Here is a 26290-nt window from a genome sequence, read left to right on the forward strand (position 1 = left end):
TAGTTGGTTTGGAATCCGCTATAGAATTTTTACGTTGATCCCTTTTAAATTTGTTCTTGTTAGATAGCAGGTCTTTCGGGATCCTTATTGTGTTAGTCAATGCTTTTGCTGTCCTTTGCAGCTTCAGGTCATCTTCAAAGTTCAGGACTTATGTATCTTCATCTTGGCCTTATAGAATACCACTAGGAACACCCCTCTAGGCCTCATTCCATTAAGTAGTATACTTAATGGGGGGTATTTGTTCCACCAGTTGCTAATTTAGCTAACTGAACTAGCTTATATATTTTTTAGTTTTGTTCTTTGAAAAATCATGAAGGGCATTATAAAATTATTTACTAATATCTAGTTAAATATCAAGTTTACTTTTCTGATCTACAAGTCTTCTAAATACATTTTTAAAAAGAAACAAACCTAGTCTGTAACATGTCTTATTATTTTTAGCTCATACATCCTAATCCTGAAGATCTCTACATCTTCTTATTGGTATTCGCAAGTCAAATCTTTAATAATTTATTTTAGAATCTTATCTGAAATTAACAGAAATCTTACCATATTATAGAATTTACTGTCTTATTTTTGAAAATAGTCTTCAGTCCTGTGGCATTGGTAATGATTCAAGAATCCCATTTTCAGGCTCTTTTAAATATCTTGAAACATAATTGTTTAGTCTGAGAGAGAGAGATGAATTTACAAAGTGACTAGGTCTCCTTTTTCAATCCCTTCTCTTATTTTTCCCATACATTTTCCTTTTCTGTTGTTCATCCTTCACTTTTTAGTCTACCATTCTCCTTGTTAAATCAGAAAATGAGAGTTGAAGGGAGTATGTTTTACAGAGCAACTCATATAATTGAATTAATTGCAGGAATTAGTAAATAAATGGAATATAGTAAATTAGTAAATAAAAGGAATATAGTAAATAAATGCTTATAGACATCCAGGTAAAGTTAATTTTTGATCTTCAGTTTTGAGAATTTGAAGTGGAGGAAAGGAAGATGAGAGGAGAAGGTTATAGACAAAATCTAACGTGTGGTAAGAAAATATTTGGGAGATAGCAAGTTTTATATAGAGCTATAGTCATTACATGAGCATCATAAGAGTAAAAGGTCATTGTGGGAAAGAATGGGAATTAGTGAAAGTGGGGATATTGGGAAGCGGCAGTTTAGTACACTGAAGCGTAAATACTATATTCTTAACACCTCAAGCTGTACATTGTGTAGAACTTTATAATTTAGAGAATCACTTTCAGTTAAACTTCTGAGATAAGTGGGGTATTCTTATTTTATGAATCAAACAGTTAGTACTTAGATTAAGAAAGGCTGGTACCTATTATTCCCCCTAATAATACAATTCAAGATCCAGATGGGACTAAAACTCATTACCTTATATTTCCAAAGTCTGTGTTCTTCACTGATATTGCTTTATCTCTATTGCCTCACTACTAGCATAGTACTACTGTAGTACAATATCACTTATTCTTATAGTTTATCATGTTTTTATGTACATTGTCTGATTTGATCCTCAAAAACCTCAGCTACATTAATACCTGAATAATAAAGTACAGGTATTATTTTGATCTCATTCTGCAAATAAGGAAAACAAAGATTGAGAAGGTAAAGTTAACAAGGATTGCTTTCTTAACCCCATTACCTGTTTTTTCTATCGACTTGCCTTTCCTATTATTCATTCCTCACTTTTAAGTCTAGATTTTAACTTTTTCATAAAACTGAGGCTAAAAGAAGTTACATAGGTTAAAAACGTGAACACTGGAGTAACTAACAGAAGGTGTACAGATCTAAACTTATGCCTTCTGATTGCCATCGTCTTACTAGTATGTATTATGTTCTGGAAAAAGAGTATCTACTGGAAGACCCAGAAGCTTCTTGGGACTTGTTTATACCATGACTGCAATAACATTTGAGAATTTTTCTGGTAGATAGGTGTGAGATTATTTGCAGAGATCAGCAATAGAGGCTGTTATCAGCCGTAAAGTGGCCATATTAACATAATTTATTAACTGACTTAAAATTCAGTGTGAAATAAGTATGAAACAACCACGTACTTGACGAAGATAAAAATTTCAAGAGTTGGATTTTTTCCGCTTAAAAATGTACAAGAATGACGTTCTTTACTCTCTCAATAGTGTTCAAAATGTTTTAATTGATGGAATTGATGGTTTTAAGATGGAAACCAAATGTACTTTTTTGTTATTGCCATAATTTGTGACTGAAATGTGAATGAGACAGGAAGGAAATAGCTTATATTATATACATGTCCTATATTCCTTTGGTCTCATCTAAGCAACTGCTACAGTCCATTCTGAAATATTCATGTATTAATTCTTAAGGTTGCTGTAACAAATTACACAAACTCAGTTGCTTAAAACAAAAGAAATGTATTCTCTCACAGTTTTGGAAGCCAGAAGTCTGAAATTAGTGTCAGTGGGCTAAAATTAAGGTGGCAGGACCATGCTCCTCCCAGAAGATCTACAGGAGAATCTGTTCTTGCCTCTTCTAGCTTCTGGTGACTGCCAGCATTCCTTGGTTGGTGACTGCAGCACTCCAGTCGCTGCCTCTTTAGTCACATGACCTCCTCTTCTGTCTGTGTCACGTCTCCTTGTGCCTTCTTAAAAGGTACATGTTGATTGCATTTTGGACCTACTTAGATAATCCAGTATCATCTCCCCATCTCAAAATTTTTAATCCTTTACAGAGTCCCTTTTTGCCATATAAAGTAATTTTCACAAGTTCCAGGGATAGGGATGTGAATGTCATTTGGGGAGTCATTATTCTGCCTACCATAGTCTTTATTATCTCTCCACTTTCTTTTCTTTCTCATCCTTTTTCTTCCCTGCTATTTTTATTCTTTTTCATCTTCCAGAAGCACAAAGTGGCAAGTAGATTGAGTGGGCATGATCTGAATTAATGATCAAGAGTTGAGGCCAGGTGTGGTGGCTCATACCTGTAATCTCAGCACTTTGAGAAGCTGAGGCAGGTGGATCACTTGAGGTTGGGAGTTTGAGACCAGCCTAGCCAACATGGTGAAACCTCATCTCTACTAAAAATATAAAAATTAGCCAGGCGTGTTAGCAGGTGCATGTAATCCCAGCCACTTGGGAGGCTGAGGCAGGAGAATTGCTTAAACCTGGGAGGCAGAGGTTGCAGTAAGCCAAGATCGTGCCCCTGGACTCCAGCCTGGGCGACAGAGTGAGATTTCATCTAAAAAAAAAAAAAAAAAAAAAAAAAAGTTGAGTGGGTATGATATATATAGATCAGTAAGTGAGCCTTATTGCCCTCGTTATGAAACTTTGGATTCTGTTCATAAGTAATTAAATTAATTGGTAGTAATGGTACCTTCATTAAATTCAGTACCCTCTATCAAAGCAATTATTGGAATTTTGGGTAAAGTGTGTTAATATGAAATTTCTGTCCAATTAAAGCATCTGTTGGTTGGCAAATAGTGTTGTTTGTTCTACATATAATTTTACTTTAAGCAAGTTTTTCCCCTCATATTTTCATTTTATTTCAGTGGTAGCTCAGACTTGAATTTAATGCAAGGGAAACAAAATGAAAAAGTTGGTAGAGTTTTGATCCAAAAGTCCATTGTCAGAGATTTTTATGGTTTGGGGCATCTCATGTAACTTTTTGGGCTTCCATTTCCTAATATCTACAATAAATACGTTGAATTATATGATTGTTAAATCCCTTCTAACTCTGAAAGCCTCTAGTTCTAGTATTTCCTATGAAGTATTTAAAAACCAATGAACAGGCAAATAAATTACGAATCTGATTATTCTGTACTATTTGAAAAGCAGTATTATTGACAAGATTACTTTGAAATAACTGTCTATGCTTTTTTATTTTTCTGTAGATGGACCACACATCCCCGACCTACATGCTTGCTAACTTAACCCACTTGCATTCTGAACAACTTCTGCAGGGCTTGAATCTTCTTCGCCAACATCACGAACTCTGTGATATCATTCTTCGAGTAGGTGATGTTAAAATTCATGCTCACAAAGTGGTACTTGCTAGCGTCAGCCCGTATTTCAAAGCTATGTTCACTGGAAACCTTTCTGAAAAAGAGAACAGTGAGGTTGAATTTCAATGCATTGATGAAACTGCTCTCCAGGCCATTGTGGAATATGCCTATACAGGGACTGTTTTTATATCTCAGGACACAGTTGAATCTCTCCTGCCAGCAGCAAACCTACTCCAGATAAAACTTGTCCTGAAAGAATGTTGTGCATTTCTTGAAAGCCAACTTGATCCTGGTAATTGTATTGGAATTTCTCGTTTTGCAGAAACGTATGGTTGCCATGACCTTTATTTGGCAGCCACTAAATACATATGCCAGAATTTTGAAGCTGTTTGCCAGACTGAAGAGTTTTTTGAGCTTACACATGCTGACTTGGATGAAATTGTTTCCAATGACTGTTTGAATGTAGCTACTGAAGAGACTGTTTTTTATGCATTAGAGTCTTGGATCAAGTATGATGTACAAGAACGCCAGAAATACTTAGCACAGTTACTAAACAGTGTACGATTACCATTGTTAAGCGTTAAGTTTCTCACTAGACTATATGAAGCAAATCATCTTATTCGTGATGATCGTACTTGTAAACATCTTTTGAATGAAGCCCTAAAGTACCACTTTATGCCTGAACATAGACTCTCTCATCAGACAGTCTTGATGACACGACCTCGCTGTGCTCCCAAAGTACTTTGTGCAGTAGGAGGGAAATCTGGACTCTTTGCCTGTTTGGATAGGTAAATAGAAGGCTTTCCTAAATGAATGATGCTTTTATGCTTTTAAATGTGCAGATTTTCTATAGTTTAAAAATAGTTTGATTTTCGTTTTTACTTTTCTTTCCTCCTTTTTAGTTTTTTTTTTCTTCTTCCTAAAATAGTTACATGATTGTTTTTATTGTCATTCATTCTCTACAATACTCTCAATTATTAACCACCTCCCCAAGTGCACACTTTATCTGCCTGGTTACTCACAAACTTTTACTCCATTTTATGTCTTTTTTTTTTTTTTCTGGAACCATTTACATCTTTGAGTCAGACCACATCAGAAGAGACTTTATTATTATTGTCAATTATATCAGAAGATACCAAAGAAGAGAACTAGGAACCTGTGGTGAGGGAACTGGTGACAGGAATGGGTTTGAATAAAAACAGTTCATTAGAAGTGCTACCAAAGAAATGAGAAAAAACAGGATACTGATATAAATTATGTACTTTAAGTGCAATTAGTTTTCTTCAGTGTAAGTATTTTTAAAAGACAGCATTAAGAAGTATGTTCCCCGCCCCCACCCCAATAACTTAGATTAGGAATTGTCAGACTTTTTCTATAAAGGACCAAACAGTAAATATTTTAGACTTTGTGAGCCATGTAATCTTTGTGGCATCTACTTAACTCTGCCATTGTAGTGTGAGAGCAGCCATAGATAATACATAAATGAATGAACATGGATGTGTTCCAATAAAACTTTATTTATAAAAATAGCTAGTGGGCTAAATTTGGCCCATGGTGATAGTTCGCCTTAATTTGGTGCATTATACTAGTAACTTTTATACATTGAAAATATAGCTTAAAGTTATTTTTGCTTTTCTTAGATAGAATGGCTTCATGAAAACTTTTGTGTTTAATATATATTTTTTAATACTGTGGATTTCTGACCATTTCCAAAAATTTGGTATATTGCTTTTCCCTTTCCAGTATTAGGAAACTTGATGTTTCATCAATGGCAACTGATAAATTCTGCATCTTTAAAAAGTCTCGCAATACCTGTAATCCCAGCACTTTGGGAGGCCTATACAGGAGGATCACTTGAGGAAGGAGTTTGAGACAAGCCTTGGCAATATAACGAGATCCTGTCCCTACAAAAAATTTAAAATATTAGCTGGGCACTGTGTTGCACTCCTGTAGTCCCGGTCACTCGGGAGGCTGAGGCGGGAGGATTGCTTAAGCCCAGGAGTTTGAAGTTGCAGTGAGCTATGAATGCACATTTGCACACTAACCTGGGTGACAGAATGAGACCCTGTCTTGAAAAAAAAAAAAAAGAAGTCTGATAATACATTTTATTTATTTATTTATTTATTTTATTTTTTATTTTTTATTTTTTGAGACAGAGTTTGGCTGTTGTTGCCCAGGCTGGAGTGCAGTGGTGCAATCTCAGCTCACTGCAACCTCTGCCTCCCAGGTTCAAGTGATTTTCCTGCCTCAGCCTCCCAAGTAGCTGGGATTACAGGCATGTGCCACCATGCCCCGCTAATTTTGTATTTTCAGTAGAAACAGAGTTTCACCGTGTTGGCCAGGCTGGTCTTGAACTCCTTACCTCAGGTGATCCACCCGCCTCGGCCTCCTAGAGTGCTGGGATTACAGGCAAGAGCCACCGCACCCAGCCTCATAGTACATTTTAACTTTAATCTAAAACTAGTAGTGTTGAGACTGGGCTACACATAGAACATTAGTTATGTTAGCTACACGAATTGATTGTTTAACTCTTATTCTGAAACACTGGTTACTGGCATAAAGTAAATTATATTAGTAAATATTATGACAAAAATTTCCAAATATGTATTTATAGTGTAAAAAAAAATTTTTTGTTTTTTGAGATGGAGTCTCTGTCACTCAGGCTGGAATGCAGTGGCACAATCTCGGCTCACTGCAAGCTCTGCCTCCCAGGTTCATGCCATTCCGCTGCCTCAGCCTCCAGAGTAGCTGAGACTACAGGCGCCTGCAACCATGCCCAGATAATTTTTTGTATTTTTAGTAGAGACGGGGTTTCACTGTGTTAGCCAGGATGATCTCCATCTCCTGACCTCATGATCCGCCTGCCTTGGCCTCCCAAAGTGCTGGGATTACAGGCGTGAGCCACTGCACCTGGCCTATAGTGTAAAAATTTTTGAGCAGTTGCCTCTTATTTTCTCAACTATTAAAAATAACAAATTATTGAAGATTAATAAGACCTGTTCATATCTTTAGACACAGTAATCTTTTATCATAGAATCTATCATAATAAAATTTTTAAAATTAAAAGTATTTGCACAGAACTGATTATTGCAGCATTATTATAACTCTGGAAAAATTGAAACCAACCTGAGTGATCATTCGGCTTAACTCTACAAAAGATATTAAACACCTGTGCATCAGATACACTGCTAGATAATTAACCTTCAACAAGTTCATAATTTAGTAAAGGAGACATATAGAAAATAATACATAATGTTTATGCAATGATCAAGATAATTTTATAGAAACATTAAAGACAGCCATTTATCCCATCTAGGGGATTTAGGGAAGAGAAATTGTAGAGAACTTCATGTACAAGTTGAGTGTTGAATGCTAAGCAAGAATCAAGCAGAGAAAGAAGAAAGATCACAGGGAATATGCAAAGACACAATGGCACGATACATTATGGGATATTCAGGAAACTAAAAGCTGATTGGTATTCAGAAGTAGAGTGTTCTAACCAAGAAGTGTCAAGCAGTGGTCTTTGAACCTAGTCAAAGAAGATATTGTATGCCATGATTTAAAAAAAAAAAAGACTTTTATATGGGTTACAAAACCATTCTAAGGAGGTTAGTGAAATTATCATATTTGTATATTAGATCATTCTAGCTGTATTATGGGAAAAATTGAGAGGCCAGGATTAATATCAGATTGATTAAATAAGATGTTGTTGTAGAACCTCTTATCTAATATAGGCAAGAGATGATGAGATCCTAGAAGTAGTGAAGGTAGAGAATGGGACATTCATTTTTAAAAATGTTTTAAGAGAGTAAATTGACAGGATTTGGTGTTTGAATGGATATGAGAGAGGCATGATGAGGAAGAGGGAGGAATCCAAGATGAATGAGTTCTTTTGATTAGATGATTACATGGGTGGTTCATATATGCAGAGAGAGAGAGAAAGAATATGGGAGGAGAAGCCACTTTCAGGGGAAAAGTTTTGGACACATTGAGTTTGAAATGCCCATGAAATATCTAGGTAAAGGATATTCTGTGGTAGCTGTATATGAGTGCACAGCTCAAAGAAGAGTTCAGGGCTGCAAATTTGAAAGTCATCAGCATATAGTATAGTTTAGAAGTATGAATTAAAACTATGAAGTCTTTGATGGAGTTATTGACAGTTAAATGTTCCTCCTTTTGCCTGGTGAGAAAATATAGAGAGGAAAAAGGATTGATTGTGAATGAAAATCTGGGGAACATTTTTAGCGATAGGAGAACCAAGTGAATAGCGTCATAAAAGCCAAGGAATTTGTGTGTCAAGAAGGAAGGAATGTGATCAGCTATTTAAAATGCACTGGAAAGATCCAGAAAGATAAAAAATGGAAAGGTGGCTTTTAAACTTGGCGTTATGGAGAACATAATGACTTTTGGTGGGTAATTTCTTTTTTTTTTTTTTTTTTTTTTTTTCTGAGACAGAGTTTCGCTCTTGTTGCCCAGGCTGGAGTGCAGTGGCGTGATCTCAGTTCACCGCAACCTCTGCCTCCCAGGTTCAAGCAATTCTCTTGCCTCAGCCTCCCAAGTAGCTGGGATTACAGGCATGAACCACCACGCCCGGCTAATTTTGTATTTTTAGCAGAGACGAGGTTTCTCCATGTTGAGGCTGGTCTCGAACCCCTGACCTCAGGTAATTCACCCGCCTCGACTTTCCAGAGTACTGGGATTACAGGCGTGAGCCACTGTGCCCGGCCTTGGTGGGTAATTTCAAGCAGAGTTGTAGAAATGCTGTAGATACATTACAATGGGCTGAGAAGTGAATACAAACTAAGGAAATAAACTGAATGAAGACTTTTAAGAATCTTGCTAGAGACAGGAAGGAGAGAGTTAAGGCAGTAACTTATAGCATCAGGGGAAGTTTTGTTTGGTTTTATTTTGTTCTTGAAGACACGAGGTTTTTTTTTGTTTGTTTGTTTGGAGACAGTGGCTTGCTCTGTCGCCCAGGTGTCTCCTTCTGTTGCCCAGGCTGGAGTGCAGTGGCGTGATCTCAACTCACTGCAACCTCCGCCTCCTGAGTTCGAGCAATTCTCCTGCCTCAGCCTCCTGAGTACCTGGAATTACAGGCACATGCCACCATGTCTGGCTACTTTTTGTATTTTTAGTAGAAACAAGGTTTCACCATGTTGGTCAGGCTGGTCTTGAACTCCAGACCTTGTGATCTACCCGCCTCAGGCTTCCAAGTATTTTTATAATTAGATGAGTAAAGAGATAAGTAAAGAGGGATAGGGTAAAGATATAAGATAGATGAATGCTTATTGATGGAGCAAGATCTTAGAGGAAATAGAAGAGATTGATATCAAAAGTGAGGATAGAAAGTTGTGAATAGGAGAGAGAGAGACTCTTTATGCCTCAAGACAATTGAGGTTTACTGACTGGGGGAGGGGTGAAAGCAAGGGTTTAAAACAGTACTTGTCCAGTGGTTTTAGTTTTCTTTAATTAAGAAAGGAGGCCTGCTAGAGAAGAAAGTGGAGATTGGGTAGATAGCTTAAGAAAATTGGGGAAGCTCTGCAGTGAGCCAAGACTGCGCCACTGCACTGCAGCCTGGGTGACGGAGCAAGACTCCATCTCAAAAAAAAAAAAAAAAAAGAAGAGAAAAGAAAATTGGGGAAGCTCTGAGAACTGTATTGTTTCTACTTACACATAAGGAGTCATAAGGATGGCAATATATTGAAAGCATTTTTTGACTAGTTGTGCAAATATGTTAAATGTTCATGGACATTCAGCCACATCACTCATCTCAATACTATAAACCACAGGTCTAAGTCAAGAATGAAACTCATATTAGAACTGATTATTATTTGCCCTCTGCTATAGTTTAAATGTGTCCCTCCAAAATTCATGTTTTGAAAACTTAATTGCTGTTTTAACAATATTAAGAGATGGGGCCTTTAAAAGGTTATTAGGCCATAAGGCCCTGCTCTCATGAAGGGATGAATGCTGTTATTGTGGGAGTAGGTTAGTTATCTTAGGATTGGGCTCCTGACAAGAAGGTAAGTCCTACTTCCATTTTCTCTTTGTCTAACATACATATTCGCTTGCACTTCATGTGATGTCTTCCATCATGAGATGACCCTTCCCAGATGCAGGCATCATACTCTTGGACTTTACAGCCCCCAAAACTGAAAACCAGATAAACTTCTATTCTTTATAAATTATCTGGTATTTTGTTATAGCAGCAGAAAATGTACCAAGGCAGAAATCTGGCACAAAAAAGTGGGACCATTGTTATAACAAATATCTGAAAATATGGAAGTGGCTTTGGAACTGGTTAATGGGTAGAGGTTGGAAGAATTTTAAGTAGGAGTCCAGAAGAAGCCTAGATTGCTGTGAATAGAATAATGTTAAGGGTGATTCTGGTGAGGGCTCAAAAAAAGAGAGCCACAGGGAAATTCTGGAACTTTTTAGAGATAAGTGGGCATGATCAGAATGTTGATAGAAATGTGCACAGTAAAGCTATTCTGATGAGGTCTCAAACAGAAACTGAGAGTAAAGGCCATCCTCATTATACATTAGCAAAGACCTTTGCTGAATTACATCAGTGTCCTAGGACTTTATGGAATGCAGAACTTCAGAGCAATGAACATTCAGACTGCTTTGTGACTGCTTTTAACTGCATATAGTAAGGTGCAAGAGGGAAGGAATGATTTAAAAATGAAATTTATAATTAAATGGTAAGCAGAACAGAAAGACTTGGAAAATTAGCAGCTTGACCATGTAAAAAGTGAAAAGGTATCTTTTAGGAGAGTAAACCAAGGATGTGTGCTGAAGAGATGACTGGTTACAAGGGAGACAAGTACTAGTCAAGACAATGGGAGAAAGGCCTGAAGGCATTTTAAGATCTTCAAGGCTGTGCCTCCCATAGTAGTCTCAGAACACTAGGAGGGCAGAAGGGTTTTGGGGGATAAGCCTGGGACACCCTCCACGTGCTCACTGCCCATGGCCACCTTGGGAGTCTGCTCTCCACATTCTAGTGTAGCTGCCCCAGCTGTGGCTCAAATAGGCCCAGATGTGGCTCAGGCTGCTACTCTAGAAGGCACAAGTAGTAAGCTTTGGTGTTGGCCATGTGATTTTAAGTCTACAGGCTTGCAAACTACAAGAGTTATGGGGGCATGGCTACCTTCTACTGTAAGACTGTTGCAGATAGCACAGGGGGCAAGCAGAAACTTGTTTTGAGGCAGAAGCACTACAGAGCACCCTCACTAGGGCAATGGCTAGGGGAGTCATGGGAATGGGGCCATCCCCAAAAACCACAGAACTGTAGTGCAAGTCGTGTGCAGCGTCAGCCTGTCAGAACTGTAGGCACAAGATTCCAACCTGTGAGAGCTGCATGGGCTAAGCCCAGCAAAGTCATGGGGGCAGGGCTGCCAGAGGTCTTGCGGGCCCAACTCCTGCCCCAGTGTATCCAGAAAGTAGGACATGGAGTCGAAGGAGATTATTCACCAGCTTTAAGACTTGATGTTTTCGGCCGGGCGCGGTGGCATAGGCCTGTAATCCCAGCACTTTAGGAGGGCAAGGCGGGCGGATCACGAGGTCCGGAGATGGAGACCATCCTGGTTAACATGGTGAAACCCTGCCTCTACTAAAAATACAAAAAATTAGCCGGGCGTGGTGGCGGCCACCTGTAGTCCCAGCTACTCAGGAGGCTGAGGCAGGGGAATGGCGTGAACCCGGGAGGCGGAGCTTGCAGTGAGCCTAGATCGCGCCACTACACTCCACCTGGGCGACAGAGCGAGACTCCGTCTCAAAAAAAATAAAAATAAAAATAAAGACTTAATGTTTTCTTTGTTGGGTTTTGGATTTACTTGGGGCCTCTTATCCTTTATGTTTCCTATTTCTCCCTTTTGGAAGGAGAATATCTATCCTATGCCCTTCTCACTATTCTGTTTTGGAAGTAAATAACTTGTTTTGATTTCTCAGGCTCATAGCAAGAAGGTAATTTGCCTCAGGATGTATCATGCCTTGACTCTGGCTCATATATGATTTAGATAGACTCTGGACTTTGGACTTCTGAGTTGATGCCGGAATGAGTTAAGACTTTTGGGGCTATTGGGATGGAATGAATATGTTTTGCATGTGAGAAGGACACGAATTTTTGAAGGCCAGGGCAAAATTCTATGGTTTGAAAGTGTTCCCCAAAGTTCATATGTTGGCAACTTAATTGCCATTGAACAGTATTAGGAGGTGGGGCCTTTAATAGGTGACTAGACCCTGAAGGTGCTGCCCTCTTGAAGGGGTTAATACCATTATTGTGGGAGTGAGTTATTGCAGGAGTGGGCTCTTGATAAAAGGATAAGTCTGGCTGCCATTTTCTCTGTCTTGTGCACAGGCTTGCTAGCTATCCATGTGATGTCTTCCACCATGAGATGACCCTTCCCAGAATCTAGCACCATATTCTTGGACTTCCCAGACTCCAGTACCTTGAGCCAAATAAACTCCTGTACTTTATAAATTACCCAGTCTGTAGTATTCTATTATATCAGTAGAAAATGAACTAAGACACCGTCAAAAGACCATAAGGACTAATGACATTATACGTTGTATGTATTTAGCTAAATCATCTCCAGAAATCCATAACTTCTAGATAATCCATCATCATAACCTTTAGTCTTACTATCAACTGAGAAGTCTTACTCTCATACCAACCAATTTTCCAATTCTCTGACATCAACTAGGTATTTAACAGTTCAATTCTGGGCTGGGCACAGTGGATTGTGATTGTAATCCCAGCACTTTGGGAGGCCTGGACAGGCAGATCACAAGTTCAGGAGTTCAAGACCGGCCTGGCTAATATGGTGAAACCCTGTCTGTACTAAAAAAAAAAAAAAAAAAATTAGCCAAGCGTGGTGGTGCACACCTGTAATCCCAGCTACTCAGGAGGCTGAGGCAGGAGAATTGCTTGAACCTAGGAGGCGGAGGTTGTAGTGAGCTCAGATCGTACCACTGCACTCCAGCCTGGGCGACAGAGCAAGACTCTGTCTCAAAAAAAAAAAAAAAAAAAAAAATTCAATTCTGACACTAAATCTTAAGAGTTAGCCATATCCCACAGGTTAAGGGCTCAGTCCTAGACTGTTCCTACTTCAGATGCCAGCCTTCGTCATTACCAGTGACTTCAACACATTCAAAAATCTTGGTTCACACATTCCACTCTTTTGACAGTGGTTTTTTTCTTGCCAGTTTCTTTCTTTCAGTACACACCCTCCAATGAGTCTTTGTCCCTTTCAGGATTCTTCATCAACTGGCCCCATAATCAGTTAGTAGAACTGATTGCTCTTTAACCACCACATGTTCTTATCTTCCCAGCTTACCCAGCTTAGATTTGAGGAACATCACAGTCATCATTCCTTTAAATATGCCATGGCCCTTTGCCTTTCTGTTCCTCCGTCATACTCATCTAGTTAAATTCAATTGTCCACTTATGCCATGGCTGCATCTGAGCAGCAGAATATAACTAGAGAAACCTACATACCCATTTTAACTTATCTCACATGGGGCCTTCAGCACTCCCCAGTAACACTCTGCATTTCCTTAATCAGTTTATTCTTTGACTCCCTCATGTCTCACACCTTCTGCTCTCTTAAAAAATCCAAAACCCCTTCCCTTTACCTCTTATTCTACTGAAAAGTTGGAAGCAACCAGAAGAGAACTAGCCCATCTTCCCAACACCAAATCTACCAAGTTGTTTCTAAGACCAACCTTTCCACCTCTCTACTTATTCACTAGATTCCATTCACTCTCCATTACACAAAGACTTTGCTTTTCCACTTATCCTATCTCTCTCCTATATCATTACCTTCTCCCTCTGTGCTATATCTATCATTACTGTCAGCATGCAAACACATTTTGGTTTAAGCTTCCAGGTTAAATTAATCCCCTCTGGTCCCCTTGGTCTTTCTCTGCCCCACTTGATAGCTACCTGCTCATATTTATTTTACTCATTATAGTAAAAATCATTGGAAAATTATACCCCCTGTTTTCACTTCCTTATCTCCCATTCTCTTTTAAACCTTGTTAGGGTCAAAGTATTCCATCATATATCATTGTGTCAATTTCACATTTTTAAAACAAGTATTATAACAAAAACTGACTTTAAATAGGAATTCAGTAACTATTGAGTGAATGAATATACCTCGATTATGCTGGATGGAGGACTTTTCTTATGCTGTTACATTATTGAGTTTGGGGACATTAGCTACTTTTTCCCAGGTTTTGGGGGTGGGGGTAAGGATATATATGTATATGCAAAAGATTATATAGTATATGGGTGCAGGGTATCAAGAATAAATACTCGAGTACCTATCAACCAGCTTCACAGACTATTAACAATACTTCTGAAGTCCCCATGTGCCCCTCCTTGCTACCATCTCCCTTCCTCCACAAGTATCCACTGTCCTGAATTTATATTAACTATTTCCTTTTCATTATAATTTTGCCACATATTAAATGTGCCCTAATATATTGTTAGGTTTTACACATTTTAATATAAGTGCAGTAATATATATTATTCACAGATGTTTTTTAACTGAACAATGTTTGTGAAATTCATCTGTGACATTGCATGAGGAAATGGTTCACTTAATTTATATGTTATATAGTGTATAAGCATAATATACTTCATCTTTCTACAATAAAAAATTTAATTTTAAGTATTAAAGTGTTACACGCACAGAGAAAAATGTACAAATCCCAAATATAAGCTCAGTGAATTACCACAAAGTAAACATTACAAACCAGTTCAAGAAACAGAGTATGACCAACACTCAAAAGCCACCCTTGAGCTCCCTTCTTGTCCTCCCCAAAGGTGACCACTATCCTCATTCCTAATCCAGAGATTTGTTTTACCTGTTTTTGAACTTAGTTAATATCCTTTTGAATTTGACTTTTTTGTCTCAACATTATGTGTATAAGATTCCCCAAGAGACATGTAGCTATAGTTTGTTCCTTTCATTGCCATATAGTATTCTCTTGTATGATATGGCACAATTTATTTATCCACTCTATAGTGGATGAACATTTGGATTGTTTCCACTTTGGAGCTGTTACAAATAATACTGCAGTAAACACTCCTTGGATATATATGTATGCCTGCCTTTCTCATCAGTAGAGTTGCTCAGACAGGACACATAAGTACACTTTAACCATTCTCCTTTTGGTGGATGATTGTGTTGTGCTTCTATGAACATTTGTGTATATGTGTCTAGATGCAAAATTATAATAGACATTCAGAAGAGTAGATACATAGGAATGTAATTGCTGAGTCAGGACACAGGTATCTTCAACTTTTTTAGATAATGTAAAATTGTTTTCCAGAGTAATTTATACAAGTTTACAGTCTCACCAAGGGAGTATGCATTTCTTGCTACACATTCTTGCCAACAATTATTATCTGACTTTACATTTTTTGCCACTTTGGAAGGTGTGTCATGGTTTATTGTGGTTTTAATTTTTGTGTCCCTGATTACTAATAAGATTAAAAATTTGGTTTTTAAATTTTAATTTTTTTCTGCTTATTCTTTAGTGTGGAGATGTACTTTCCTCAGAATGACTCTTGGATTGGTTTGGCACCCCTAAACATTCCTCGCTATGAATTTGGAATATGCGTTTTAGACCAAAAAGTATATGTTATAGGTGGTATTGAAACTAATGTGCGTCCTGGTGTCACTATCAGAAAACATGAAAATTCAGTAGAATGCTGGAATCCTGATACAAATACTTGGACTTCTCTAGAGAGAATGAATGAAAGCCGAAGTACTCTTGGAGTAGTAGTACTTGCAGGAGAACTTTATGCCTTAGGTGGTTATGACGGACAATCTTATTTACAATCTGTAGAGAAGTACATTCCCAAAATAAGAAAATGGCAACCTGTGGCACCAATGACTACAACAAGAAGTTGTTTTGCTGCAGCTGTATTGGATGGAATGATATATGCCATTGGTGGATATGGTCCTGCCCACATGAACAGGTATTTAACTTAATAATTAAATCGTATATGTTTGTGGATTTTTAAAAGTCTCATTAGCAATAATTTCTGAGTTTTAAACAATTTATGTGTATGAATGAACTTCCGGCATTTGGGAAACTTAATCTGCTCCATGGATATAATTGTAATTGTTTTAAATGGGAGTTTAATACAAACCTAACAGTCAAATCCCTCTCATTAAATTTTACATTCATTCAGTATAAATGGACTAGATTTTAAAACTCAGAAACCTAAAAATCAGATGAAGTTAGACAACTTTAGATTTTGTGTGGTGTGTACATTACATCACACAAAATCTGTGGTGTGGTGTGTGGTGTGGTATGTAAATTGTCTCTTATTGTATTGCTTAATAGAATAAAGAAGTAGAAATGTAATTCCTGTATGTCTATACAATATTATAATGCATCATAAACTTAAAACCTTATTTAAATATTCCTTTCTGAATTTTTTTCTGTAATCATACATGTATCATCAGGTATTTGACTATTGCCAGAGTTTGAATTTGTGATATCTATATTCTGTAGTATTATCTGAATAAAGGAGAAATATATATGAGAAAATAAAAGTATGAAGTAACTAGTTATATGAGAAATTAATAATAATTCTGAACCTTTATTGAAAATTGATGTTCCAAAGGTTTTATCTTTGGTCAGGTGTGGCAGTTCATGCCTGTAATCCCAATACTTTGGGAGTCTGATGTGGGAGGATTGCTTGAGCCCAGGAGGTTGAGGCTGCAGTGAGCCTGGAATGCACTACTACACTCCAGCCTGGGCAACAAAGTGAGAGAGACCCTGTCTCAAAAAAAAAAAGAAAGAAAGAAAAGAAAAGATTGTATATTTAATAGTAATTAGAGTGATTTGTGTTATTTTGATTGTGAGTATTTTAATGAGAGGTCATGCAGTCAGCCCTCCATATCCATGGGTTCTACATCCACAGATTCAACCAACTGTGGATCAAAAATATTTGAAAAAATTTACAATAATAAAAAACAAAATAATACAGTATAACAGCTATTTGCATAGTATCATAAGTAATCTAGAGATGATTTAAAGTATACAAGAGGATATGTGTAGCTTATATGCAAATATTATACTGTTTTATATAAGGAACTTGAGTATCTGCAGATTTTGGTATCCTTGGGATGGGGTGGATCCTGGAACCCATCCTCTGCAAATGCCAAGGTGTGTTTACTGCGAAAGTGATGGCACAACAGCATTTCATCTGTAAATTTTTACTTCTATTGAAGCCAAAGTATTCCTCCTTTTATTTATTGATTTATTGATTTATTTATTCATTTTTTGTCCTTAGTTGAAGGAAAAATATTTGGAACATAGACATGCATTTCTATTCTTTGAAAAATTTCTGGCCAAAATTTGTAAGATAAAAGGTTAAGTATTTTAAATTTGATTATCTTGAAAGTCTTGCTGCAGTTCATCAACTCTTCTTCAATGATTTTGGTCTAATGGATTCTATCCCGGAGTTCTTTCAGAAACATTGTTACCCAGTCTCTATTATGAACTCCAGAATAGTGTCACAGCCTGTTAAATGCTTATGGTTTTTTCAGGAAATTAGGTAAGGACCAGAATAAGCCCAATAATCTTACCTCCGTGCCTTTGTGCCCCTTCAGAGGAAACCATAGTCTTAAACAGCTGCTAGAATTTTCTAGGGAAGCCTTTTTGAAAATTCTAATTTAATTTGGATTCCATAATGCAGCTTGGAAATGCCACAGGTTCTCTGGAACACAGCCTTGACTCAAATTCCTGAGTACTCCTAAATCACCCTGAGATCATATGATTAGCCAGTTTGTGCTATGCAATCTACAGTGATTGCTTTGCAGTAAGCCACATGAATTCTCCTGTGAGGGGAAAAAACAAAACAAAACAAAACAAAACAAAAACAGGTTCCCCCCCCACCCTTCCTCTTCTCTTTCCCTTAACTGTATAGCAGATCCTAAAAACCTCTGTATTCAAGCCAGGCATGGGGGCATGTACCTTTACTCCTAGCTACTCAGGAGACTGAGGCAGAAAGATCACTTTAGTCCCGGAATTTGAGACTGCAGTGAGCTATGATTGTGCCACTGCACTCCAGCCTAGGTGACAGAGCGAGACCTGTCTCTAAAATAAATGAAGTTTAGGAACAAAAAAAAATCTGGCCGGGTGTGGTGGCTCACGCCTGTAGTCCCAGCACTTTGGGAGGGAGACGGCTGGATCACGAGGTCAGGAGATCCAGATCATCCTGGCTAACAAGGTGAAACCCTGTCTCTACTAAAAATACAAAAAAATTAGCTGGGCATGGTGGCGGGCGCCTGTAGTCCCAGCTACTCCGGAGGCTGAGGCGGGAGAATGGCGTGTACCCGGGAGGCGGAGCTTGCAGTGAGCTGAGATCGCGCCACCTCACTCCAGCCTGGGTGACAGAGCGAGACTCCGTCTCAAAAAAAAAAAAAAAAAAAAAAAAAAAATCTGTATTCAATTAGTGGTTTTCAAAGTCACGTGCATACTCATTTGACTTTATTCTTACGTGAATCCCTTGAGGTTGCACTATCCTCATTTTTGCAGGTGAGAGGAAATGACTTATTCAGGATTACACAAAATCCACAGCAGTAGAGCTAAGGTTCATTCAGCCCTAGGTGTACAGAATTAGTACTTGAACCCAGGTTTTCTGACTCCAAGTTCTGTGCTCTTAATATACTTTGCTGCTTGCACAATAAAATGGAATAGCATATGGAATTGCACCCTGTTTACAAGGTAAGCTTTTATCCTTGCAATCTTATCAGCAAAACCTAAGCATTTGTGGCAGACTACTCTTATTTAATATCTCTCTATTACGTGAACTTTTAAAGCTGTAGTGGGTTTTAGTTTTGCTTTGACAGGAAGAATGACACAAAAGATCTGTAAATTAAATTTTTTTTTAAATATTTGCAGTGTGGAGCGTTATGATCCAAGTAAGGACTCCTGGGAGATGGTTGCATCCATGGCAGATAAAAGGATTCACTTTGGCGTGGGTGTCATGCTAGGCTTTATTTTTGTGGTGGGTGGACATAATGGAGTCTCACATTTGTCCAGCATTGAAAGATACGATCCTCATCAAAATCAGTGGACTGTGTGTAGACCAATGAAAGAACCTAGAACAGGTAATAAAAATTTATTAATTTCCAAACGTATAAGGCAGTGTTTTCTATAATGATGTAATTGCAATAATAGTTCCTTGGAATATAGCAGTAGGAATATTACTTGTCCAGAAAAAAAAAAAAAAAAAAAAAACTTGTATGTGGTAAACTTGAAAGACAATTAGCTAGACAAAAGTATATAGATTTCTTATGACTTTTATATGCCAGTGTGCATATTATTGTTTCTCAAACTTGCTGAATACATTTTGGGAAATGCTTATACTGGAGTGTATATTTATAGAAGCCCTTTTTGTCCATGTAACAAATGTCATCTTTTCATATGTTACATATATACAACCCTCGGATTGTTCTGTTTTGTTTTCTGTTGTACATCAGTAATCTGTATGTTCACTTTCAAATGTTCTTTCTTCCCCAAGGGGTATAGTTGATCAAAAAGGTTGGATTTCAGAGTTCTTGGAAAAAAAACAAATCCACTCTTGTGGTTTGGGAGAAATTGTTTTCTTTGAACTCAAACTCATCACATCATTTTAAGGGAAAGGTTTTAAGATACTGATGGAAATGCTTTAGAGAGCACTCCTCATACAGGTTGAATATTTCCTATCCAAAATGCTTAGGACCAGAAGAGTTTCAGGTTTTGGATTTGGGATTTTGGAATATTTGCACTATGCTTACCAGGTTGAGCATGCCAAGTTCAAAAACCCTAAAGTGTGAAATGCTTAAGTGAACACTTTCTTTGAGTATCATATGGTTCTCAAAAAGTTTCAGATGTTGGGCCAGGCACAGTGTGGCTCATGCCTGTAATCCCAGCACTTTGGGAGGCCGAGGTGGGAGGATTGCTTGAAGTCAGGAGTTCAAGACCAGCCTGGGCAACATGGTGAAACCCCGTCTCTACTAAAAATACAAAATTAGCCTGGCATGGTGGCACATGCCTATAGTGTCAGCTACTTGGGAGGCTGAGGCACAAGAATCACTTGAACCGAGATCGTGCCACCGCACTCTAGCTTGGGAGACAGAGTGAGACTCCATCTCAAAAAAAAAAAAGTTTCAGATGTTGGAGCACTTTGGATTTCATATTTTTGGGTATTGGATGTTCAACCTATATTTATGATTAAAGAATCTCTTGAAACAAACATGCAAGAGAAACTGAAAGGACAAGTTGAAATGAACTATTTTAGTGTTTACTATAATTTGTTTCTTTTGTATCCTTGAGAGGGAAAGCCACAGAAACAATGAGAACTTAAAAAATTGGGGTAAACTGTTTATTTTTAGAACTATATACGATAATATCTAAAGTAGAATTTTTTGAAGCATAAATTATGTCATTTAATATATTTTAAATATTTCAGTGTATTTGGAAACCTCATAAAATGATTTTTCTAGAATGAAATGAAATTTGAAAAAAAAAAGCCTATGGAAAGATATATACTCTGTTTTCCTTTAGTGAAGGGGAAGGAAGAGTAGGATTAGAGAGGAGAGGTAAAAGAAGACTTCAACTCTTGCTTTTATTTTAGTTTAGTTTTTAGACAGGGCCCTACTCTGTCGAGCCAGGTAGGGATGCAGTGGTACAGTCATAGCTCACTGCTGCCTCAAACTTTTGGCCTCCAGCCATCCTCCCACCTCTATAACTCTTATTTTATTTTAAGGATTTTATTTTTCCATCAAGCGCATATTGCTCCAGTAGGCACCCATACCCACAGGAGATATGTTCCAAGAACTCTGGTGGACTTAAACTTCAGATAGTACCAAACCCTATTTATATAATGTTTTTTCCTATACGTATATATCTATGATAAGGTTTAGTTTGTAAATTAGGCAGAGTGAGAGATTAGCGACAACAATAATAGAACAATTGTTACAATGTATTGTCATAAAAGTTACGTGGATGTGGTCTCCCTCAAAATATCTTACTGTGCAGTATTCCCTATTTTCTAGTCATGGTTGACTGCAGGTAACTGAAAGCATGGAAAGCAAAAACTCAGATAAGGGGATGACTAGTGTATATTGCTTGTATAATATAATTAATAATAGATTGTTAAAATGTCTTTTTATGAAATATTAAAATACAAATTTATTTTTAGTGAGAAAAAGTATACTGCACGGTTAACATGTTTCTTCTTTTTGCTACCCTTTCCTAGGAGTTGGTGCTGCTGTAATCGATAACTACCTTTATGTCGTCGGTGGTCACTCAGGGTCTTCCTATCTGAATACAGTGCAGAAATATGATCCTATCTCAGATATGTGGCTGGATTCAGCTGGCATGATATACTGTCGCTGCAATTTTGGGTTAACTGCACTTTGACAAATGTGAACTCTCAGAGATAGTATGGTGGTGAAATTTGTACTGCATGAACAGATGGCCCAGTTTTCTGAAACCCACAAGCTGCATTGCTTTCTTTTTAACTTGAAGTGGCATGAAGACTCAAAGTTTTGTTGGGTACTTTTAATTGACAAGTAGTTTTGGTTGCTCTTGATTACACGGTAAATCAATAATCAAAAAGAAAAAAGAGAAAAAAAAAAGAGTAAAGACCCTGTCAATTGAATTGTGCACTTTTTCCGCGAAGACTGAGATATACTAGTTTTATGTTCGTAAGTGTATGTGTAGAGAAAACGTTGCTGCTTTTTTTGTTTTTTTTTTTTTAATTTCTAGCTCTCCTTCCCTGATACCATGATTTACTAGGATGAGCGATGCTTTAGGTGCTGGAGTGTATTGAATGAATGGACAGAATGCTGATACTGCTTCTTGGATGTAAATGCTTCACATTTTTCATTTGTTTTAAAACAAATAAAGGGCTGCTTTTTATTTTGGTACTTTTAAGGGTTGTAAATAACATGCCATAATGAATACTCTTCCTGCTAAATGGTTTTAGGGCTAGGGATGTAATAAATTTTTAAGACAATTGCTTTTATTGTCAAGATATTTGGAGCCCTATTTTAGGAAGTCAGATATTTACTGTTTATGCCTTTTGTATATGGACAGGTTAACGTTGGATGAATTTAATTACCTATCTGTGCTATGGTTAGCATGGATAGGAGTTTAAGTATATCAGTTGTTTCAGTTTTTCTTCAGTAGTACAGCAGACCTTCCAGTGCTGATGTAAATATTTGAGCAGTGTTTAGTACCATTCTTAGTGCATATTAATTTTTTTCATATATCCTTATAATAATTTTAGTTTTTTAAGATCTTTGCTTTTTCAAAGTGTTCAGATATAAAAATGGTGCTAACTGTAGGATTTGTGACAAGGCTGTAACTGATGTCCTATTGGATGTTCAGTATGAGATATGCATGACATGTTTTGATAGTCTTTTGCATTTTTAATGGCTTGATTCATTTGTGCTTATTAAAAATGTTAGTGATTACACTAATGTTAACATCCAAAAATCATCAAAATGGCCTTTGTTATGCTTTTCATGGTTCCTGAATAGTGATTTAAAGAAAGTTACACTTTTGATCTTCTTTCTTCTTGTGCTAGATATTACATGTCCTTCTTAAAAACAGAAATATATGCATTAAATATAAAGCACTAGGCAGTTATGCATTACTTTGTACATTTCTTAGGTAACTGAATATTTTAATGTTATTGAGGAAAACTAGAACTCAATGTTTACTTGAGTAATGGTTCTAAGTTGAGTTCTACTTTGATTAAAGAAATGATCTTTTAAAGTGAAATTATTTGCTGTAGCCAGTGACAGCTTATTTAAAGGAAGTGGTTAACTTATTTGATTTTAGCATGTTTTAGTAAATGTCTGTTAGTCTTAAACACATTCACTTGCATTTTATTATGATGTTGGTACTTGCATTCTGGAACTGTAGTCATTTGATTTTCTTTTCCTTGACTTTTTTTTTAAACCTGTCTGCGATCTCCTTATAAAGTCTCCTCAAGACCAGTGTATAATTTTTCCTAAGAAAAAAATTGATATTATATTCTTAAGTGCCATAATGTTCTAGACTATTGTTAAGAAGCCATTTGTAATGATAAAACATAGGTTCATTTGTTAGTATATATGTTTATTTCTTGAATACTATAGCCAGGCAATTTACAGTTCTTTGTTCTTCCATAAACTGCCAGTTGTAGATTTGAATATATACTACAAAACTATGTAAAATCATTTTTAATCATAAACATAGTATCATGCTTTATGAATATTTGCACAGATTATAAAACCTTGCAAGTGATTTTTAGTCTCTTCTAATTTAGAACTCACAGGAGCAACTAATATGATTGATAGTCTGAGTATTTTCTATGTTGCTTGTCTGAATAACATAATAATATATAGCAATAACTTTTTCATTGGTTTTAATAAATCTATTGCATAGAAATAGGTGCACTATTGTAGTTGGCCCAGACTTTAAAGAACAGCTATTTAAAATAGTTTCATCACATATTTAGTTTTAAATTCCCAATTCAGTTTTCTTTGTTTATAGGAATTAAATTATTAAATATATCCTCTTATACTATTTTTAATCCCCTATTCCCAAAAGATAAGGGAATTTGAAAGACTATGGAAAATGATTTTAGGATGGGTGCGGTGGCTCATGCCTGTAATCTCAGCACTTGGAGAAGCCGAGGCGGGTGTATCACCTGAGATCAGGAGTTCGAGACCAGCCTGACCAACATGGTGAAACCCCGTCTCTATTAAAAATACAAAAAAATTAGCTGGTCATTGTGGCAGGTGCCTGTAACCCCAGCTACTTGGGAGGCTGAGGCAGGAGAATCGCTTGAACCCAGGAGGCAGGGGTTATAGTGAGCCAAGCTTGCACCGTTGTACTCCAGCCTGGGCAACGAGAGTGAAACTATGCCTCAAAAAATACAAAAAAAAGAAAGAAAATGATTTTAATTATAAACACATCTATACATTGTATTTTAACGTTTTACTCATGTATCATCTCCACTATCAAATTAGTGTATAATCATTTGGTAAATTAGATCAAAAACATATACTGGTCATTGTTTTTGAAAAATCTAAATTTCATCTTGATGAAGACTAAATGTGAAATATCTTGGGCAGTAGTAGGAGCCATACACCAGTGAACAAATTACGAAAATTTGTGAAGGGAAGAGGAAAAATGTTCAAAATTTATAAGTATATTTATTTTAGAATTGCTTAACCTACTGTACTATTCGTAGCAACCAGAGCTACTAATCTGACCTGACAACTAGTATGTTTACATTAGCGCCTTCTTTTACAAATTTGTGAGAAGTTTCATTGTGAACACTCTGCTGACAAATTGTGACTTTAAAGCCACGTGTTTCTAATGTTAAAAAGGATCAAAATGTTTGGTTATAAATCCTCATGATTAAAAGTATTAGAAATAATTATACATATTCAGGCATGAAGAGAAAAGCTATTTAAGATTTCCCAGAAATATTTTGGAAAAGAGCAGCACTGGGAAACAGAAATTAATGCAATCGGTTGCAAGATACTTGCCTTCTATAATTATAATGACTTAATCTGTTAGGCACCTTTGGCTATTCAATAATCATGGATGTTGTAATAGAATGTAAGTGACTTTTAATGTAGCTCCAAGGATATTTACAAATTCTATGTTATTGCTGTTATTGTTTTAAATATGAGTGAATATTAAACTATAGGAAGTGGTATCAAGTGATAGGAAAATGGCATTAGGTTTTGAAATTTTATTTTGATAATCTGACACATACGGAGGGTTTACTATATGTGTGAGATATTCTGTTAGATGCTGTGGGAGCTAGAGAGATAAGATAGACTCTTTTTCACTCAAAGAGAGTAAAATATAGTGGGAGAGACCCTAATAACTATTTTGGTGAAGGATGAATCTAATTCCTTATCTCTGACATCATAAGAAGTAATTAGAGACCTAGTTTATGCATAAGCAATTCCTTAGTGTCCAATTAGGTTTTATTGGCATGAAAAAGAAATATTTAAAAACCTAATATTTATAGAACTCCAAATCTCCTAGAATTGGATAATGTATTTTCTAGCAAGAAAACTATAGACATTTTAAATATATATATTTCCTGTAGTATCAAGGCTCTGGCTGACTTTGAGAGAAATATATGTACATGTCGTGTTTATTTTCAGTTTTGGTGTTGGATTCCTAGTATTGTCACCTAAGTGCTCATTTTCAGGAAAATCAGATTCTACAATAAACACTTACTGCTTAAAGTTCAGTAAACTTATGATAACCTCATAACCTCTGTAGTCTAAAAGTTAAGGAATTATAAGATGTCACATGTCGAGTTAACATCCAGTTCTACTTCTTAACCTTTTTTCCCTTTGTAAACAGCACTTTAATTAGACATGATTTAATTAGATAACAGTTATTCTATGGCTGGATATGCACTGGATTTTCACTTACAGTACATTGATTTGGTGGTAATACACATTTGAAAAGAGTGAGGAATACAATACATTTTTGATACAATAGGTTTACACATTTTCCTACTGGTGTGAATATGGAGTCAAATAAAAATCCAGTTTACATCTCTGCAGAGAGAAAAATTGTTATCCATATGTCTTTTATATTATACATCTTTAGAAATAATTTATTGTTAATTTTGTCAAGTTATCATGTGTAAGTCCCATTTATTTTTAAATACTAAGCAAAAAGTTCCAAGTTTGCCTTAAAATACAAGTGAAATTAAAGAACTGGATGATAATGCCTATATTTTTGCCTTATGAATTGTGCTGTGTATTATAAACCAGCAACGGTTTTGATTTTAACAGGATTCTGAAATTTTGTAGCTGTAGAGTACTAATATTTGTACTCTTCTTGCAAAGAATGTGATCTAGTTGTGGTAGTTTAAATGTTTTTGTATATGTATTTTACCTCTGAACATGTAACTTTTTAGCATCAGGGTTTTATTTTATTTATGTTTACATACTAAAGTGTCATTTAACTAGTTGAGAATTGTATTCTTTTTTTTTATTTTAAAGGTTATTTGTGTATATTATTGTGGTAATGTTCTGTAATTATTATGGTTAAATTTCATTTAACATAAAATGTTTAAAATAAAAATGAAAAATCTACTTTGTGTATGTCATATGATAATTGTGAACTGAACCAAGCTAACTTTGTCACGCTCATCTCTTAGGGTTTTATGCATAGATAGGTAGTAGTCATAGAGTAGCCACACCTTTACATCCTCATTAGCAGTGAAAACCTGTCTTAGGCCAGGCCTGGTGCAGTGACTCAT

At 36.5% G+C, this 26290-nt stretch overlaps 1 protein-coding gene across 3 annotated transcripts in view; it reads left to right on the top strand.

Moving 5' to 3' along the window:
- KLHL28 (kelch like family member 28) overlaps positions 1-26128 on the top strand; it is a 38917-nt gene extending 12789 nt beyond the window's left edge. For 2 of the 3 annotated variants that reach the window (XM_023222620.2, XM_023222618.3), the window contains exons 2-5: positions 3868-4766; positions 15527-15970; positions 18910-19118; positions 21251-26128. In XM_023222620.2, the coding sequence (XP_023078388.1) occupies positions 3868-4766; positions 15527-15970; positions 18910-19118; positions 21251-21414 (1716 nt within the window). In that variant the 3' untranslated portion in view covers positions 21415-26128. The remainder of the gene's footprint in view (positions 1-3867; positions 4767-15526; positions 15971-18909; positions 19119-21250) is intronic. The other variant, XM_023222619.2, reaches the window with a different exon arrangement.
- Positions 26129-26290: the final 162 nt, after the last annotated feature.

The sequence above is a fragment of the Piliocolobus tephrosceles genome, chromosome 6 (genome assembly GCF_002776525.5).
Source record: "Piliocolobus tephrosceles isolate RC106 chromosome 6, ASM277652v3, whole genome shotgun sequence".
Lineage (NCBI taxonomy): Eukaryota > Metazoa > Chordata > Mammalia > Primates > Cercopithecidae > Piliocolobus > Piliocolobus tephrosceles.